This window comes from Rhinopithecus roxellana, chromosome 13 (genome assembly GCF_007565055.1).
Source record: "Rhinopithecus roxellana isolate Shanxi Qingling chromosome 13, ASM756505v1, whole genome shotgun sequence".
Classification (NCBI taxonomy): Eukaryota; Metazoa; Chordata; class Mammalia; order Primates; family Cercopithecidae; genus Rhinopithecus; species Rhinopithecus roxellana.
This window is the reverse complement of record NC_044561.1, coordinates 44444935-44464494: the sequence shown is the minus strand read 5'-3', so window position 1 is coordinate 44464494 and position 19560 is coordinate 44444935. Positions and strand designations below refer to the sequence as shown.

At 49.4% G+C, this 19560-nt stretch overlaps 1 protein-coding gene across 1 annotated transcript; it reads left to right on the top strand.

The window, feature by feature from the left end:
* Positions 1-13358: 13358 nt before the first annotated feature.
* TFF1 (trefoil factor 1) lies at positions 13359-17918 on the top strand. The gene is made up of 3 exons (XM_030914661.1): positions 13359-13564; positions 16563-16715; positions 17709-17918. The coding sequence occupies exons 1-3, from the start codon at positions 13480-13482 to the stop codon at positions 17717-17719; spliced, it is 249 nt and encodes an 82-aa protein (XP_030770521.1). The 5' UTR covers positions 13359-13479; the 3' UTR covers positions 17720-17918.
* Positions 17919-19560: the final 1642 nt, after the last annotated feature.

The following is a 19560-nucleotide window of genomic DNA, read 5'->3' as shown; positions in this document are numbered from 1 at the left end:
GAGAATTGCTTGAACCCAGGAGGCGGAGGTTGTAGTGAGCCAAGATAGTGCCACTGCACTCCAGCCTGGTGACAAAGCAAGATTCCGTCTAAAAAGAAGGAAGGAAGGAAGGAAGGAAGGAAGGAAGGAAGGAAGGAAGGAAGGAAGGAAGGAAGGAAGGGAGGGAGGGAGGAAGGAAGGAGAGAGAGAGAGAGAGAGAGAGAGAGAGAAAGAAAGAAAGAAAGAAAGAAAGAAAGAAAGAAAGAAAGAAAGAAAGAAAGAAAGAAAGAAAGAAAGAAAAGAAAGAAAGAAAGAGAAAAGGGAGGGAGGGAGGGAAGGCAGGGAAGGAAGGAAGGAAGGAAGGAAGGAAGGAAGGGAAAGAAAGAGAGAGAGAGAAAGAAAAAAGAAAGAAGGAAAGAAAGAAAGGAAAGAAAGAGAAAGAAAGAAAGAAACTGCCACACTCTTTTCCAGAGTGGCGCCACCATTTTACATTTCTACCAGCAACACAGGAGGGATATGGTTTTTCAAACCCTCACCAGCATCTGGTGTTGCCACTGTGTTTATTTACCACTCTGATCAGTATCTCATTATGCTTTTAATTTGGGTTCCCTGATGGCAAATGATGTTTTCTGCCAGCTGTATATCCTCTTTGGTAAGATGTCTGCTCATGTCTTTGGCCCATATTTTCATTGGATTGCAAAGGTCCTGAGTTTTGAAAGTTTTTATATGTTCTAGATACAACTCCTTTGCCAAATATGTAGTTTGTAAATATTTTCTCCCAGTCTGTGGCTTAACTCTTTATCCTCTTCTCATGGGCTTTCACAGGGCAAGAGTTTTGCTTTCAATGAGATCTAATTTATCAATGTTTCCTTTTAAGTATCATGTTCATGGTGTCAAGTGGAAGATGCCTTTGCTCAGTTTGAGGTCCCAAAGATGTTTTTCTGAAAGTTTTATGGTTTTATGCTTTACACTTTATGATGTATTTTGAGTTTTGTACAAGGTTTATTTAGATCAAGGTTCATTCCCCCCATTCCCCCCATGGAGGTCCAATTGTTCTTGCACTGTTTGTTGAAAAGCCTCTATTTCTTCCATGGAATCACTTTTACACCGTTGCCAAAATCTGCTGGGCATATCTGTGTGGGGCTATTTCAGCATTCTCTGGTCTGTTCTATTGATCTCCGTGTCTATCCTGCTGCCACTACCACACTACTTTGGTTTCTACAGCTCTATAGTAAACTTTCATATCATGTAGAGTGATCCCTTCCGTTTGCTTCTTACTGTTTTAACTATTACAGGGAGTGTGTCTTTCCTTGAAAATTCTAAAATAAGCTTATCTATGTTCGCCAAAAAGCCTATTGGGGTTTGAAGGGGTGGCCTGCCCCTCCACACTTGTGGGTGTTTCTCGTTAGGTGGAAACGAAAGACTTGAGAAAAGGAATAAAACACAGAGACAAAGTGTAGAGAAAGAAAAGCGGGGCCCAGGGGACCGGCACTCAGCTTACAGAGGACCCACGCCGGCACCAGCCTCTGAGTTCCCTTGGTATTTATTGAGAATTATCTTAGTCATTAAAAGGATAAGGGAGTGGCTGGACAATAGGATTATTGTAGGGAGGAAATCAGCAGTAAGACATATGAAAAAATCCTTGTAATATGAATAAGTTTAACAGAAAATGCTGTGCCTTGAGATGTATATGCGACATCTCCATAAACCTTTTAGCAGTATTGCTCCAGCAAGTCCCACCTTATTCCTAAAGGCGGTTTCTCCTCACTCAGTAAACAAGGCACACAATGGGTATTACCCGGAGATGTTCCATTGCCCAGGGAGGGGCAGGAGACAAATGTTTTTCTCTTTCTTGAGATTTAAGAGAATGGTGATGACTTTTAACCACAAGCAGCCTTTAGGCACTTGTTTAACAAAGCACATTCTGCACAGCCCAAAATCCTTTTAACCTTAAATCACCTTCGCACATGTCTCTTGCAAGGACAAAGTTGAAGGTAAGGTCACAGATTAACAGCATCTCGAATACAGAACTAAATGGAGTCTTTTTTGTCTACTTCCTTCTATATAGACATGGTAACAAGCTGATCTCTCGTTCTTTTCCCCACAGGGTTTTGATAGGAATTGCATTAAACCTATAAATCAATCTGGGGAGAAATGACGTCTTTGCTGCATTGTCTTCCAATCCATGAACATGGTATGCCTCTCCATTTGTCATTTAATTTCCTTTGTCAGAATGTTGTCATTTCCAGCATATAGATCCTATACATGTTTTGTGAAGTGTATACCTACATATTCAATTTTTTGAGTGATTGTAAATGGCATTTGTGATTTTAATGTCAGTTTCTTCGCATTCACTGATAGTGTATAGAAATGTGGTTGGTTTTTGTGTGCTGATATTGTGTGCTATGATCTTGCTGAGCTCTCCCATTTCTGAAAGTTTTTTTGTTTTCATTTTGTTTCACAGACTCCTTGAGATTTTGTGCATAGGGGATTATGCCATTTGCAAAGAGCTAATTTTATTTCTTCCCTTTCCATCTGTATCATTTTTGTTTTTTTGTTTTTCTTGCCTTATTCCAGTGACTAGAACATCTAGGACTATGTTAAATACAAATGAACATCCTTCCCTCATTCCCAATCTTAGGGGCAACTCCTTCTGTGGAAAAATGAAAAGAGATGAAGGGTGGACTTGCAAAGGAGTTTTCTAAACATTCCATCCCCTTGATAAAGTAGGAATTTAAAAACAGAAAGTAACAGACAGAGGAGTGCACTTCACACATTCTCTGCCATGTGCATTAAAGACGAGTCTGTCACGGGGAGCCTGGCTACGTTCAGCTCTGAGCTTGAGAGAACACAGTCACCCCTTCCTCTCATGCTGAAGCAAGTATGTGAGGATACAAAAGAGGGAGAGCAGCTTGATAGAGAGTGTTTGGATGAACGGAGGCAAGATGGCGCACTTCCGGGTTCTTCATCCCCCCCAACTTTTCCCGCGCGCGCGAAAATCCAGCCGGTGACCCGGGAAGGTGCAGACCAACTAGGCATGCGCCAGGTGATGTCAATCTGAAGAGACCAAGATTTACCTGGTCGCACCTGTGGAACGCCCCCTGACACGCCCGTGCCCCGCCTATTGCCCTCCCACTCCTAGAAAAGCCGCTCCGGAGGCACGCCACGCGCGGCCTTCCTCAGTCCTCCACTCCTGTCGGGATGTCAGGACTGTGGGAACTCCGTCCGAGAGCTGTATGGGTGACTCTGGGGGCCCCTTTTGTCGGGGGGCCAACAGACCTCTCCCTACCCACCTTCTTCCCTTGAAGCTAGGTGACCAAAATAAACTTGCAGTTTTGCTCCTACCCTTGCCTAGTCGCTGGTTCTTTTGTACCCGCTCTGGTGGTCTTAGAAAAACAAAACAGTTGGTGCCGAAAACCAGGGAGGAGACCCCTCCTCAGGCCTCTAAGGGTTGAGGAACCTCCTCCTGCTCCCACGCAGCAGACGGACCAGGACCTGAGACCCGCTTCCCTCACTCCCACGGCCTCTCTGGGGTAAGTGCCCTTGTCTCCTCTTTACCTCCCTCGGCCAGAAATCCTGCGCAGGTCCGGGGTCCATTTGGAGCCACCAAGTGGCTCGGGAGACCCGTTCAGGACGGAGACGTCCGCCTGAAGGTAATCTCCACTTAGGCTTCAAGAGCCTCTCGTCTGTCTCTGCTGGTTCCAAAGGACGCTTTGAAGCCAGGCAGGGATCCATTCCCATGTCCATTGGGTCCATTGTGTCGGTAAAGAGGAAACAAATGGGAAACCCCCAGTCCAAATTTCCAAAGAGCACCCCCTTAGGGTGCCTCCTAGCCAATTTAAAAACCTTACAGCTTGAACAAGACCTTAGGAGGAAGCGGTTAATTTTCCTTTCCACTGTGGCGTGATCGACCTCAGCAACTTCTGCCAGCGGCTAGGCAAGTGGTCTGAAATTAATTACGTACAAGGCTTTTGGGCCTTACGCTCTCATCCCGACCTGTGTAGCCGATGCTCTTTGGCCCAAGTTATGCTAGCCAAGGACGCCGGCTCACAGGAACCCGAAAAAGAGGAGTCCTCATTCCTTTCTGTTCAGCCGGAGGATCTAGGGTTTCCCTCACTTCCGCCCTATACTTCTCCTCCCTCCGCTTGGACTCCTCCTTCCTTTTCCTTACCTACTAGTAATCCACTCAGTCCCGTGCTTCCTTCGGGGCCCCCAACTGGCTGTCTTGAGTCTCCTGTCTATGCACACACCCGCTCTAAGTGCCCTGCTGATGCCTCCACTCCTGCCCCACACCCTCCTACAGTGTTAGCGCCTTTGCGAGAGGTGGCTGGGGCGGAGGGGGTAGTCAGAGTGCATGTCCCTTTTTCATTGGCCGATCTTTCCAAAATTGAGAAGTGTTTAGGGGATTTCTCAGCTAATCCCACCGTCTACATAAAGGAATTTAGATACCTTTGTCAGGCCTATGACTTAACTTGGCATGACCTCCAGGTTATCCTAACCTCCACCCTAAACCCTGAGGAGCAAGAGCGCATCCTAGCGGCCGCCAGGCAGCACGCCAACCAACTACATTTAACTGACGCCACCATCCCACTAGGGGAGCAAGCAGTCCCCTCGGCAGACCCGGACTGGAACTATCAAGCAAACCAGCCTGGGTGCCGTAGTCGAGACATAATGGTTCAGTGTCTGTTGGCTGGTATGCAAACGGCCTCAAACAAAACTGTAAATTTTAACAAATTAAAAGAAATTATTCAAAATCCAGAAGAAAATCCAGCCGCATTCTTAAATAGGCTGACTGAGGTTCTAACCCAGTATACCCAGTTAGATCCGGCCTCCCCCACAGGGGCCACCATTTTGGCGTCTTATTTCATTTCTCAATCAGCTCCTGACATTCGTAAGAAACTTCAGAAGGTAGAGGATGGTCCTCAGGCACCAATACAAGACCTGGTTAAATTAGCCTTTAAGGTCTATAACTCCAGAGAGGAGACGGCTGAGGCAGTGCGACAGGCACGCCTCAAACAGAAGGCCCAGCTCCTAGCAGCGGCTTTACAGCCCAGTTGTAACCCCAGACCAGAGAGTACACACCCCACAGACTCCAAGGCCACGAAAGGAGCCTGCTATAAGTGCGGCAAGGCGGGACACTATGCCAACAGGTGTCCGCAAGGTCCCTGAGCCCCAACGCAGCCTTGCCATAAGTGCAAGGCGTCAGGACATTGGGCCAATGAATGTCCTAAGCCTCGTCCACCAGCAACCCCCTGCCCTGCTTGCCAGCAGGGAGGACACTGGAAGTCTGATTGCCCCACCCTGAGAACAGGTGCTGCGTCTCCACGTGACCCCCTTTCCCAGGATCCTGGGAGCTCCTTCCAGCTCCTACATCTGGACGACGACGACAACTGAAGGTGCCGAGACTCGGGGACCCCCATCACCCTCGCTGAGCCGCGGGTAACTCTCCTGGTAGCGGGTAAGACAATTGATTTTTTTTTAATAGATAGCGGGGCTACCTATTCTGTTTTGCCGTCCTTCTCTGGACCTAGCCTTCCATCCGATATCTCTGTAGTAGGAGTAGACGGAAAGCCATCCACCCCACGAAAAACTCCACTCCTTAATTGCTGCCTGGCCAACAACTACTTTGCGCACTCGTTTCTCATTATACCCTCATGCCCTACCCCCTTACTAGGCCAAGACATCCTGAGCACCTTAAAGGCCTCCATATACATTCCCACCAACTCATCCACTCCCCTTCAACCCCCTCATGACCTGTTGCTCATGCTTTGTGCAAGTGCACAGGCTCCTCCTATGTCGCCCCCAACCCCCATCTTCCCTATTTCTGTACACCCTCAAGTGTGGGACACTTCCACCCCGGTCATAGCTGCTCACCACCCACCAATTCTCGTCAAGCTCAAAGATCCCACTCGTTTCCCAAACTGCCCCCAATTCTCTCTCTCTCCAACACATCTAGAAGGTTTAAAGCCAATTATCATGCGACTACTTAGCCAACATATTCTTGTCCGCACACATTCCCCCTGTAACACTCCAATACTTCCAGTTAAAAAGGCAGATGGAACGTATAGGTTAGTACAGGATCTTCGGCTAGTCAATGAAGCCACCCGTCCCACGCACCCTGTAGTTCCCAACCCTTACACCCTTCTGTCCCATATCCCCACCAATTCTACTTATTTTACTGTGCTAGACCTTAAGGATGCTTTCTTTACCATACCCCTACACACAGACTGCCAGTTCCTTTTTGCTTTCACATGGGAGGACCCAGACACATCTCCAGTGGCAAGGGACACTCCGTGACTACACTGAAAATGAAGTCTCATTTTATACTTATATTGCTGTTTCACTCATACACTCAGACCTTTGCTAGTCCACCTACTGTATGGCAATTTTTTTCTCATCACTGAAACTTGGCCATAAGACAGCCGAACACACTCAGTAGTACATAGTTCTGCCAGTTGTCTTCCTTAAGGCTATTTCTCGTGCTACTGCCCAATCCTTCCTTTCCGTTATTCAACTCCAAATTCATCCTGAGGTAATCATACTCAGGCACCCAATGGAGGCCAAAACAGCCCCCATTGAAGGCTATTTCTCGTGCAACTGATCTCTCTCTAAAACTCTTAACCATACAGCCACTAACTGATCCCTCTATGTCCCCATGTCCTTGGTCCCCAGTCTAACTCTATACAGCCAGGCAGAAGTAGCAGAGCTTTTCCAGCAACTTTCCATGCCACTACGCCACTCCCGTCAAAACGGGCTGTTTTTCCTCCCTCTAGTTATTGAAATCAGCTGAAAGCCTGGCCTCCCTACAGCGCCGAACTACCTCAATAGCCTAAGTAGCTGCCCAAAACAGGCAAGCCCTAGGCTTGTTTACAGCTGAAAAAGGAGGCACTTGTCTCTTCCTTAGAGAAGAGTGTTGCTATTATGTTAGCAAGTCAGGCCTAGCAGACACTAACATTCAAACCCTCAAATGCTTCCATACCTCGTTCCTATACTAATACTGTGCTTTATTTTATTCTTCATCCGTACGTCCAAATGCCAACCATGGGCCCCGACCTTAACAGTGCCCCTTAACAGCAGGAAGTAGCCAGACAGACCACGGCGCCCCTTATCACTATTATCAATAAAAGGTTGGACTGTTTGGATGAACGGAGGCAAGATGGCGCACTTCCGGGTTCTTCATCCCCCCCCAACTTTTCCCGCGCGCGCGAAAATCCAGCCGGTGACCCGGGAAGGTGCAGACCAACTAGGCATGCGCCAGGTGATGTCAATCTGAAGAGACCAAGATTTACCTGGTCGCACCTGTGGAACGCCCCGGACACGCCCGTGCCCCGTCTATTGCCCTCCCACTCCTAGAAAAGCCGCTCCGGAGGCACGCCACGCACGGCCTTCCTCAGTCCTCCACTCCTGTCGGGATGTCAGGACTGTGGGAACTCCGTCCGAGAGCTGTATGGGTGACTCTGGGGGCCCCTTTTGTCGGGGGGCCAACAGACCTCTCCCTACCCACCTTCTTCCCTTGAAGCTAGGTGACCAAAATAAACTTGCAGTTTTGCTCCTACCCTTGCCTAGTCGCTGGTTCTTTTGTACCCGCTCTGGTGGTCTTAGAAAAACAAAACAGAGAGATGCTTGGATCTCCCCCAACATATATTTAAAAATGAAGTCATGCATTTAACACACCTGGTGACATCCTGGAGGACTGCTGAGCAGCGCTGACTGCGGCCACACAATGCGTGGGCCCTTGTTACCAAGGGCAACAGCCTGCGTGCCACTGAGTGCCTCGGTGGTTCTCTAGTGGTGAGGACGGCCCAAGAGTGAGGCAGTGCCACCCTAGAACATGGGCAGTGAACCCGGGGTGGGAACAGGAACCCCAGGAGTCCAGGCCTTGCCCCCTGGGTGATCATGCAGCTCAGGCATTTTCCTTAAGCCCCCTCTTTTCCTGAGTCCTCCCTCGTAACTTCTCTTAGCTAAATCCTAGGGTTGTTAGGATGATGAAACAGGATTGTTGTTGGGAGGGACCATTGCAGCCCTATGCTTTTGCATTAACTTCCAGCAGCAAGTCGAATGATAAAAGTGGTATGAACGTCTTCGGTGTCTCCTGCAGGTGTGAAGTTTGTACAGAGGCGGAAGACTGGTGGCCCCCTCAGACAGGTGGCCCCCTCAGACAGGTGGCCCGGGCCACACCTGTTGTCAGGGCCTCTGTCTTCCAAAGGCACAGCACAACAGGGACACAGAGACTCGGATAAGGACACAACCGACGAGATACGATATGCCCAGACGGCACAATCCCGCACGCATCCCCCACCGATGGATGATGGACATTCGGTCAGGGTGCCTGGGCTTCAGAGCAAGTAATTGACAAAGAGAAGACATGGTTACAAGGTATAAAAATAGAAATAAAGTGTAATGAGTGTCTTTAGAGGTGATCAAATCCTGGGCCTTTGTCCAGCAAACGAAAGTTTTCCTCTTGGTCAATCTTGACGGATCACTAAACCAATGGACACTCTGGCCTCTTCTTCATCATGTCTTTATCTCTGGGACTCATGGAGTATCATGGTGGGAACAGGCCTTGGAAGCAGTACCAGGGATGAGCCACCACCATCCTTGGGACCTTCTCCATACAGATAATTTGTAGTTCTTGACCTTTCCTCAGTAGAAGCAGGAACTGTTCATCATCAGTCCAAACCAGACAGAAAATCTTCACACCTGGACTAAAAACTTCACCACATGTTTATGTCTTGGGTAGGTATGGGTTGACCACCACCAGGGGCCATATTCACAGGGTTGAGGCCAGGGTGGTGGGCAGGTGGCCAGAGGGAATACTTGGGTCATGGGAGGAGGAGGGTCTTTGGGCTGCACCAGCCAGTGCACGTGGCCAGGACAGGGGCAGCACAGAGGCCAAGGAGCCAAGGCTCCAGCAGTGCCCGTGAGAGGGAGGAAGGGACATGGTGTCGAGGAAGGGAGCTGGCCCAGTCCACTCACTGCAGGGACTGGGGTGCTGATAAATGAGAATCCACAGAGTCCACACTAACCCAGGCTGAAACCTTGGCAAGGAGTCAGCAGCTTAATTCCAAAGTCACCCACTGGGAGGAGCAGGTCTGCATTCTAGCCTGGTTGGAGCTGTGCCTAAGCATTGGTAGTTTAAGTAACTACAGCTTGGCAGAGTTGGTGTCACCTGGAAAGGAGGGTGTAGAATTGAGACCTGTGTATCTGCGTCCCAGAAAGAATCCTAAACTCAGGAAAATCACTTTGTGTGAAGATGTCCATCAAAAGAAATCTTCCTTTATAGTGAAATATTGTAAGCAACCTAAATTACCAATACAAGAGGAGTTATTATTATTATTATTATTATTATTATTTTCTTCAACTTTTAAGTTCCAGGGTGCATGGGCAGGAAGTGCAGGTTGTTACATAAGGAAGCATGTGTCACAGTGGTTTGCTGCACAGATCAACCCATCACCCAGGTATTAAACCCAGCATCCATTAGCTTTTCTTCCTGATGCTCTTCCTCCACCCACCCCGTCCCTCCTCCACAGGCCCCAGTGTGTCTTTTTCCCCGATGTATCCATGTGTTCTTGTCATTGAGCTCCCACTTATAAGTGAGAACATTTGATGCCTAGTTTTCTGTTCCTGTGTTAGTTTGCTGAGGATAATGGCTTCCAGCTCCACCCATGTCCCTGCAAAGGACATGATCTCATTCCTTTTTATGGCTGCATAGTATTCCACTGGTGTGCCACATTTTCTTTATGCAGTCTATCATTGATGGGCATTTGGGTTGATTCCATGTCCTTGCTATTGTGAATCATGCTGCAATGAACATATGCGTGCATATATCTTTATAATAGAATGATTTATATTTCAGTATATACCCAGTAATGAGATTGCTTGGTCAAGTGATAATTCTGCTTCTAGATCTTTGAGGAATCGTCACATTGTCTTCCACAATGGTTGAACTAATTTACATTCCCACCAACAGTGTAAAAGCGTTCCTTTTCTCTGCAACCTCACTGGCATCTATTGTTTGTTGACTTTTTAGTAACTGCCATTCTGGCTGGCATGAGATGGTATCTCGTTGTGGTTTTGATTTGCATTTCTCTAATGACCAGTGATGTTGAGCTTTTTTCACGTTTGTTGGCCACATGAATATCTCCTTCTGAGAAGCGTCTGTTCATGTCCTTTGCCTACTTTTTAATGGGGTTGTTTTTTCTCGTAAATTTGTTTAAGTTCCCTGTAGATTGGATATTAGACCTTTGTCAGATGGATAGATTGTGAAAACTTTCTCCCATTCTGTAGGCTGTCTGTTTGCTCTGATGATAGTTTCTTTTGCCATGCAGAAGCTCATTAATTGGAACCCGTTGTCAATTTTTGCTTTTGTTGCAATTGTTTTGGGCATTTTTGTCATGAAAACTTTCCCTGTACCTATGTTCTGAACGGTATTGCCTAGATTTTCTTCTAGGGTTTTTATGGTTTTGGGTTTTACCTTTAAGTCTTTAGTCCATCTTGTGCTAATTTTTGTCTAAGGTGTAAGGAAGGGGTCCAGTTTCAATTTTCTGCACATGGCTAGCCAGTTCTCCCAACATCATTTATTAAATAGGGAATCTTTTCCCCATTGCTTCTGTCAGGTTTTTCTCTTCGACATTTGATGATGTGAGTGATGTCTCACTCCCAGTTCTCAGCTCTTTGGAGGCCACGGTTAGGCTTTCTTGGCTCTTGGAGCCGTGATCGATGGAAGGGCTGTCCTGCCTTGCAGTGCCCCTCTGAACAGGAATGGTGGTGGGAGCTGCAGCAGGTGGCTGTGAGGGGCAGGGAGTGTGGAGAGGAGGGGCGGGGGCCGTTTTACCATTGATGAGGTCAGATGTGTTCTCCTCCCTCCATGGACACATCTGCATCTCACTGGTTTGTACTGAGTTGGGCCTCTGGGATTTGTTGGGTGGGACGAGGAGGACTCAGTGGGCAGGAATGGGCAGCTTCTCCCTAGCAGGTGCTACAATCTAAGAGATTACAGGCCACTCACACCACAACCTTAGACCTGTGTTTAACTTCAGGGAAGGTGCGAGGACACAGGTCATGGGGCAAGCGTGTCATGGGACATGGCCTGCAGAGAACCCCAAAGTTAAACACCCGCCTCCGTCTCTTACTCACTGAGTCATTGACTGGGGAAGGTAGGGGAACTCCTCTCTCTTTTTGGGGAGAGTAAAATCATTAACATTTTATCTGTAAGCATACAGTATTTTTCCACTGTAAAAGTTAATGATGTTTATCATAGAGATATTTCAGTAAATAGGAAGGCAGAATCCAGGGAAAAAGACGTAACTGATACTTAAGCACTCTCTGATGGCCACTGTATATTTTCTTTTTTTTTTTCTTTGCTTTTTTCTACTGAGTGGTTTGTAAACTTTTGTATCCTGTTCTTTTTAACACTAAAGCATGAAACTATTCCATGTTATTACAAATTCCACAGAAATATGCTAGGGAGGGTTCAATAATATTTCATCATGTAGCTAAACTAACATTTAGTTAATAATTCCTCGTATTACACGTTTTTATTATGAACTAAGATTTCTTTTGATGGATATCTTCATGCAAAGTGATTTTCCCTGTGTATAGGATTTTTTCTTTAGATCATCCACCAACATAGTCTGTAGCCATAGCACCCTGAGTGCATCTGATCTTGTCTGAATCTCAGAAGCTAAGCAGGGTTGGGCCTGGTTAGGACTTAGATGGGAGAACACCCACCAGTGCAGATCTACTGGGTCTAAGAGTGGACTTTTTCTCAGATTCTTGATACAAAGTACCATGTTAATTTCCAAAAAGGTGACACCAATTTCCACTTTTTGTGTCTGTAGGTATCTGTTTCCCCCAGTGGAGGGTGTGTGACCTTATTGGACCCATTGTGAGACCCACGTGGGCCCAGACTGCCCCGTCACCTCCAACCCACAAGGTGCACCCTTTGGTGAACCACGATGGGGTCTGGGTCTCTGACTGGTGTTAGTTTAGAGCTAATATTTAGTGCAGTCAGATCTCGATACTTTCTTCTTCCCAGGGCAGAGTCACTCTGGTTGTGTTAACTTCCTGGAGTTGTTGTAATAAAGTCCCACAGACTGAGTGGCTTAAACGACAGAGATGGATTCTCGCACAGTTCTGGAGGCCTGGAGCAGGAGAGGAGGAGGCTGTCCTTTAAAATACAGGAGTCCAGGGGACTAACTGGGAAGGCGTGGGAGGGGGAGGGAGGGAGTCCCATAGACACAGCAGAGTGAACCATGTTCACTTTGTCAGTTTTTGATGGCAGCTGGTATATACAATTTGTTTCTCCCCCCCTGCCCCCAACCCCTCCCAGAAGGAGACTTAATCTGTCACTCAGGCTGGAGTGCAGTGGTGTGATCTCGACTCGCTGCAACCTCCGCCTCCCAGGTTCAAGTGATTCTGACTTAATCTCAGGAGTAGCTAGGATTACAGGCACCCGCCAACATGCCAGCTAATTTTTGTATTTTTTGTAGAGACGGGATTTCACCATGTTGGCCAGGCTGGTCTTGAACTCCTGACCTTAAGTGATCTGCCTGCCTCGGCCTCCAAAAGTGTTGGGATTACAGGCGTGAGCCACTGCACCAGGCCTACAATTTCATTACTAAAACAATTCCACTGTAAAAGGGAAAAGAACAGAAAAGAAAGAATTAGCTTAGATACATAAGTAAAAATGTGCATGCAGTTCCTTGGCTTAGGATGCTGAACGGTTGCCAGTTACTGCCGTCCGTGCGAACCCAAGCAGGAGCCCCTTTAGATGGGGCCCATTTCCCCCATGAAGGACCTCGGGTGCTTTGCTCACATGCAAATTTGCCGTGGACATGTCTAACCGGATGAAATTCATGAGAAAAGATGCAGTTTGAAGGCCCAGATCCCTTGGGGGCGGGAGGAACAGGCCTTGTATTTCCCTACTCGTCTTGTTCAGACACAGACTTGGAGACTTGGATTTCAAAATAGTTGAAAACTGCTCACAGGCCCATTTCAATCTGAGACCAGAGCAGATGGAATGGACTTCATGAGCTCCTTCCCTTCCCCCTGCAAGGTCACGGTGGCCACCCTGTGAGCCACTCTTGTCACGGCCGAGCCTTTCCCCGCCATCTCTCACTATGAATCACTTCTGCAGTGAGTGCAGTATTTACCCTGGTGGGAGGGCCTCTCAGATATGGGTAGGACCTGGATTACGGTCAGGTTGGAGGAGACTCCCACGGGATAAGAGGGACTTTCTGAATCTCAGATCCCTCAGCCAAGATGACCTCCCCACATGCCCTCTCTTCTATCAGCAAATCCTTCCATGTGGCTTAACCGTGTCTGGGAAACACCTTTGCTACAAATCAGTGGAGATTATTGTCTCAGAGGATCCCAGAACCTCCTTAGGCAAACGTTACTTAATGTTCTTTAAGCAAACAGAGCCTGCCCTATAAAATCCGGGGCTCGGACGGCATCTCATCCCTGACTCGGGGTCGCCTTTGGAGCAGAGAGAAGGCAATGGCCCCCATGCAGAACAAGGTGATCTGCGTCCTGGTCCTGGTGTCCATGCTGGCCCTTGGCACCCTGGCCCAGGCCCAGACAGGTAAGGCGTGCTTCTTCCTGCTCTGTGGGGCCACAGCCAGCTCGGGCAGCCTCTGCCTGGAGCCACTGTTTTACATACATATTTTTGAGCACCTGTTTTGTGCCAGGTGCTGTTCTAGGTCCAATGTTACAGGATCGGCAAAAACAGGGGGAGAATAACTAACACAGGATGGCAGGGCCCCAGGAGGCCTTTGAGATGTGCAATGAGGAGGGTGCTGCCCTCGGTCAGGGCTGTTTTCCCATGTTGGGAAGACTTCACAATCCTCCCAAGTGTCATGTTTCAAAGAGGAAGTGTTGGTGTGGAGTCTCAGAATAGTGCTTCCGAGTGTTCATGCCAACATTTCCCCCAGGGGCAGACCCTCCCAAGGCCCATCCAGATAGGCCCAAATGCCCATTCCAGTGATGGCCAACTGGGAGACCCTCTTCCACAGGCCCAAATGCCCGTCCCAGTGGTGGCCAACTGGGAGACCCTCTCCCACAGGTTCCTGGGCTCCCCTGGGATCCATGCTCTGGGAGTCAAAGCCATCATCCCATGAATGCGTGGCTGGCAACCCCTGTTCCCTGGTGTTGTCAAGTGGATCGGTTGCCCTGGCTCCTTCTAGGGAGTGGAGGAAGAGCCCACTCTTGCTTCCTTGGGAAGTGTTTGCATCTCAACTCCTTTACCTGCAGAATGGATCAATGGTCTGCCCTAGGGCTGTCAGGAAATGTGGTGTGGCAGCGTCTGGGACTTGCACTTTGTTAGCTGCAGGGAGATGAATAAGTTATTTGCTGTTGTTAGGTACAGTTTCAAGGTGGAGGCAGGAGAAAGGGCTTTCCACGTTTCCAAAGCAAGGCTTTCCAGAGAGGCCTGAAGAGGGGGCACCCAGTGGTGCTGTCCATGCCTCTACTGCCCTCCAGCCACCTCTTGATCGCTGTTGTGGGGTACGGGGCCTGAGGGGTGGGCTTGCGCAGCATAGAAGCCAGCATTGGGTGCCAGTGGGAAGCCCCCAAGCCCATGGCAGGGAGCGGGGGAGCTTTGGAACCCGAGAGAGGAGGTGGCCTCAGTGTACAGAATGAACTGGGTGGGTCCCCATGCTGGCCACCCCCAGGCCCATCTGCCTCCGCCCTTGCTCCCACCCAGCCCCCAGCCCTGCCCCCTGTGCTGTGAGATCACAGAGGCCGCGGCTAACTCCTCTCCCCCTGCCCCACACACCCTCTGGCTCAAGGCTCAGAGCTTCTTTGTGGGTGACTCAGGTCCATGATCCTGTTACAACAGAAATCTAGAAAATTGTGATTACAATTTAGCGCATTCACATGTGGAAACCATTTCCATTTATTTCCGTCACCCGACAAAGCGGGTGGGCAAGACAGCGTCTGCTGGAGGCAGAGCGCCGGGGCTGGAAATCCTTCCTGCGGAGGAAACTCCCTCACCCCCCAGGATGATGATCCTCCCTCACCACAGGGCCTCTCTTGACCCCCACAATACCCTGGGGGTGGGCGATGGTCACTTCACTTCGTGATGGATCCAGACCCCAGGAGGGCAACGTTCCCATGGAAGCTGCTGGGCAGCGGGAGGTGAACCCGGATCCTTCCCAGCAAGCCAGGAACACTTTCTCCAAAGAGAGCTCGAGGCCGTCCCCGATAGCAAAGCAGACAAGAGAGCAGCCCCTCCTGGCCTCCCCTGGGGCACCCTCACCTGAGCCAGTGTGGCCAGCGGAGCTCCTCCCCTCCTATGCCCCAAGACAGGGACAGGGACACAGACAGGGACAGGGACAGGGAGGGTGCTCTGGGCTCCTCTTTCCCGCCCTGCTGCAGGCTGTCAACCGCCAGATCCTAATAGGTTGCTTTCTTAGACCTTTGATTCTGCGGAGCTCTGAGTCTGAAGCTCTTGTGTTAGAACGTCTTGTATAAGATCCTGTGGCAGCCCCAGCCAGCTCCATCTGTCCACGTGTCTTCCCCCTCTAGCCCCTTTCCTCACTGCCCTGCTTCAAGCTGTTTCACAGCTCACAGCCCTCTGTCAGCTCCTCCTAGACCACCCCACCCGGTCGTCCTCTCACCTTACCTGCAATGGCCCTCCACCTCTTGAGCACATCTGGGTCTCTGGAATGGCCTTTGCCCGTGTGGCTCCATCTTCCCCTGGTGAATCTCCTCCGGCAGGGACCCCCCCTGCTTTGTTCAGCCTGTTTGTCATTGGCTCCTCCTGGGAGCGCCCCCTACCCCCGTGGTTACCCCGGGCACCCTGGGATGACGGCCTTGCGTTGTCTCGCACATTTTCTTGCCTTTCTCCTCCATCAGATCCTCAGACTCTTTTGTTTTGTTTTTGAGACAGAGTTTTGCTCTGTCACTCAGGCTGGAGTGCAGTGGTGCGATCTTGGCTCACTACAACCTCCGCCCCCTGGGTTCAAGTGATTCTCCTGCCTCAGCCTCCCAAGTAGCTGGGAATACAGACATGTGCCATGATGCCCGGCTAATTTTTTGTATTTTTAGTAGAGATGGAGCTTCATCATGTTGGCCAGGCTGCTCTTGAACTCCTGACCTCAAGTGATCCACCTCCCTCGGCCTCCCAAAGTGCTGGGATTACAGGCGTGAGCCTGGCCCAGATCCTTAGACTCTTAATGACGACTTCTCTGGTTTTAATTTCTGGGTCCCTCTCACCTGGCACAGTGCCTGGCTTTTGCCATGCTAGTTCCCACTTCTCATGCACACAGATGGTGCTCAGTAAATATTTATGTATTGAGTAAAATTTAATAATCATTTGTTGAAATTAAAAAGTGAATAAATAAGTTACCTAGAAAGATGCAAAGTCCACAAACCCGGGGCACCTTGCATTTTCCCTGAGGGTAATGTTTGCACATCAGGATGTGAGGACCACATCTCCCTCTCATGTCCTGAGGGTTTTCTATCTGCCTCACCGGATGGTTGCTGATGTCATTGGAGAAGGAAGCTGGATGGGTGTGTGCACAATAACATCAAGGAATTCAGCCCACAACTTACTTTGCTTCTCACCTGTGCACTTCTAGAGACATGTGAAGTGGACCCTGAAGAAAGACAGAACTGTGGTTATCCTGGCATCACGGCCTCCCAGTGTGCAAGTAGGGGCTGCTGTTTCAATGACAGCGTTCGTGGGGTCCTCTGGTGCTTCCATCCTAAAACCATCGAAGTCCCTCCAGAAGGTACGACCTTTTTATACCATGGGATCTGAAGGTTTAGAATTAGTTAGAAAAGCCACATAAGACTGCAGAGGCTCTGATCGGCATCACCAGCTGTGCCTTTCCACAGAGTCATGGCCGCAGGTGGTGATGCAATGGGGTAGCCTGAATCAGACTGCATTCAGGTCTGGGAATAGAAAGGCAGGGCTGAGGGGCTTGGAAAGAAACCTGATTTTTCCCCGGCTTCTCTTCACATCTCCAACCAAAAGCCTGTGAAGAGCCACTGTTGGTAATGCTTTCTAGCTTGCCTAGGATAGAGGGGGAAGGCATGACAAAATTTGAAGACAGTTCATGTATTCTTTTCTTTCTTTTTTTTTTTTTTTTTGAGATGGAGTCTCACTCTGTTGCCCTTGAGCTGGAGTGCAATGGCGGGATCTCGGCTCACTACAGCCTCCGCCTCCTGAGTTCAACCTCAGCTTTCTTTCTTTCTTTTTTTTTGAGACGGAGTCTCGCTCTGTGGCCCGGGCTGGAGTGCAGTGGCCGGATCTCAGCTCACTGCAAGCTCCGCCTCCCGGGTTTACGCCATTCTCCTGCCTCAGCCTCCCGAGTAGCTGGGATTACAGGCACCCGCCACCTCGTCCAGCTAATTTTTTGTATTTTTTAGTAGAGACGGGGTTTCGCCAGGTTAGCGAGGACAACCTCAGCTTTCTAGTAGCTGAGATTACAGGCGTGTGCCACTGTGCCCAGCTAACTTTTTTTGTATTTTTAGTAGGGACGGGGTTTCACCATTTTGGCCAGGCTGGTCTTGAACTCTTGACCTCAGGTGATCTACCTGCCTCAGCCTCCCAGAGAGCTGGGGTTACAGGCGTGAGCCACCGTGCCCGGCTGACAGTTCATGTTTTCTAAAGAATGTGCCTGTTGATAGTTGAAAGTAAAAACTCTGTAATTGCTTAAATGTGAAAGAAAATATTTATCCTCACTAAAGCATCTCTTCCTCCCTCTCCCTCACCCCTGTAGAGGACTGTTAATTTTAGACACTTCTGCGCGGATCTGCCTGCATCCTGACACGGTGCCATCCCCAGCATGCTGGTTAGTCCCAGAGCTCGGCCGCCACCTCCACCGGACACCTCAGACACACTTCTGCAGCTGTCGGCTCACGACACAGATTGACTGCTCTGACTTTGACTACTCAAAATCGGCCTAAAAATTAAAAGAGATCAATGTTAATCTGTGCTTTTCATTCTTGTAAAGAATATGAATGATTTTCCTTTCTTGAAAGTGAAGTACAACCTTTCACTCTGGGCTTTCTCTGTGGGTTCTGAGTTTTCTGGGCTTCCTGAACTGGGATATGAGTGGGCAGCTGAGTGCAGAAAGCAGGGACGGTGAGGTGTGCAGCAGGTGCCCGGCTCAGCGCTCAGTGCTAATACCCAAGGACCAGACCTCAGGCTCCTTCTACGAAACCACAGAGTCCCCCAGAAGCAAGTCCAAGCCGTACTCTTGTCCAGTCGTGAAACTGGACACCAACTCCCCTGGCATTTCTTAACTACTCACCGCGGATGCCCCAGCGACCAAGTGATACAAGTTACCTTTCCATGTATTTGCTTTCCCAAATAGAAACTGGCGTAGGAGATGAAACCCATAGCAGAGTGTCTGAAAGCATGCATAATAAAAATTGCAGAGGGTGGCATGGGCTGACCCCTCCAGGAAAACCCCTCCCCAACTTGAGATCTGAATGAACTAGAAAATAGAACAGCAGGGGAGGGATACAGAAGCCAAAATGTCACTTTCTTCCCACTGGCCCCTCTGTACCTTGGCAAGGATTGGGAGAGGGTGTCCCTCCGACCTAGTCATCCTTGCTCCAGGGGCCTCAGCTCAGCAAGCCCCAAGCCAACTGCACCCTGGGTTCCTACTCCTCCCACCTGTCCCTCCATCTGGTGCTCTTGTGCTGGGCATACATTGCACAATTATACTGGAGATGGGGTCCCAGGAGTTCTGGAAAACTCCTGCTCTCTGCAGGCAGCTGGTTCCAGGGAGGAAGAGGGAGGTGCAGAATTGAGTGGGGCCAGCTCTCTCCACATTAACCAGTCCGGTAAATCATTCCCAAACCCTTGGCCACTAGGATCAGCAGGTAAAGAGGCCCGAGAGGCCAGGAGACACCCACCATGAAGAAGCATCAGGAACGGGAAACCCCTTGCCCCCGGCACACAGCAGCACACACATGAGCCGTAACAATACATGTTGTCACATATGTGTCAGGGGGGCCACAGACACCTTCTCTTACCTCTCAGATGTGCAAGGAAGTTTTAGCTTCTCTTTTCCATCTATGGTATCTCTGATCTTACACTTTCTGCCTGCTAATTACAGGCAAAAACAAGCTAACTATTTAGTCCAATTCCTCTTAAAATTCAGTTTGTCATAATAATTTGCACAGCTTCTGTCGGTCACAGTCTTTGGGGACGCGTTGCTCACTCTCTTACCTCGCTCCACCCCATCTTGCCCTCTCTACCCCTGGGTGGGGTGAAGGAGCCCCTGGGTCTGCCCATGCCCCTTGGATTCCTGCTGGCCCACTGTGGAGCAGTGGCTGGGGGTTCTCAGAGCCCAGCTGGTGTGTGGCCTGTCCCTTCTCCCCACGGTTCCCCAGTGCCCGAAAGGTGGGCTTTCCCCATGACACCTCGTAGCCGACCGTTTCCTGGCTATCCACCATCCATTCCTTCCCTTCTTTCCTACCTAATTTGCACTCTACAAAGGAAAGGGGAAAAAGAGTTCACTTTTCTAGCCCCTCTTTTAGCCAGAAATGGCCATGCAATTCTATGTGGCCCATGAGACGTAGGGGGCATCTACTTGAATGTGGGACAGGCTTCTCCCTTAA

Coding starts and splice junctions, on each gene's coding strand:
- TFF1 (XM_030914661.1), top strand. CDS start 13,480: ATGGCCCCCATGCAGAACAAGGTGATCTGCGTCCTGGTCCTGGTGTCC. Junction 13,565..16,562: donor CCTGGCCCAGGCCCAGACAG/GTAAGGCGTGCT, acceptor GTGCACTTCTAG/AGACATGTGAAGTGGACCCT.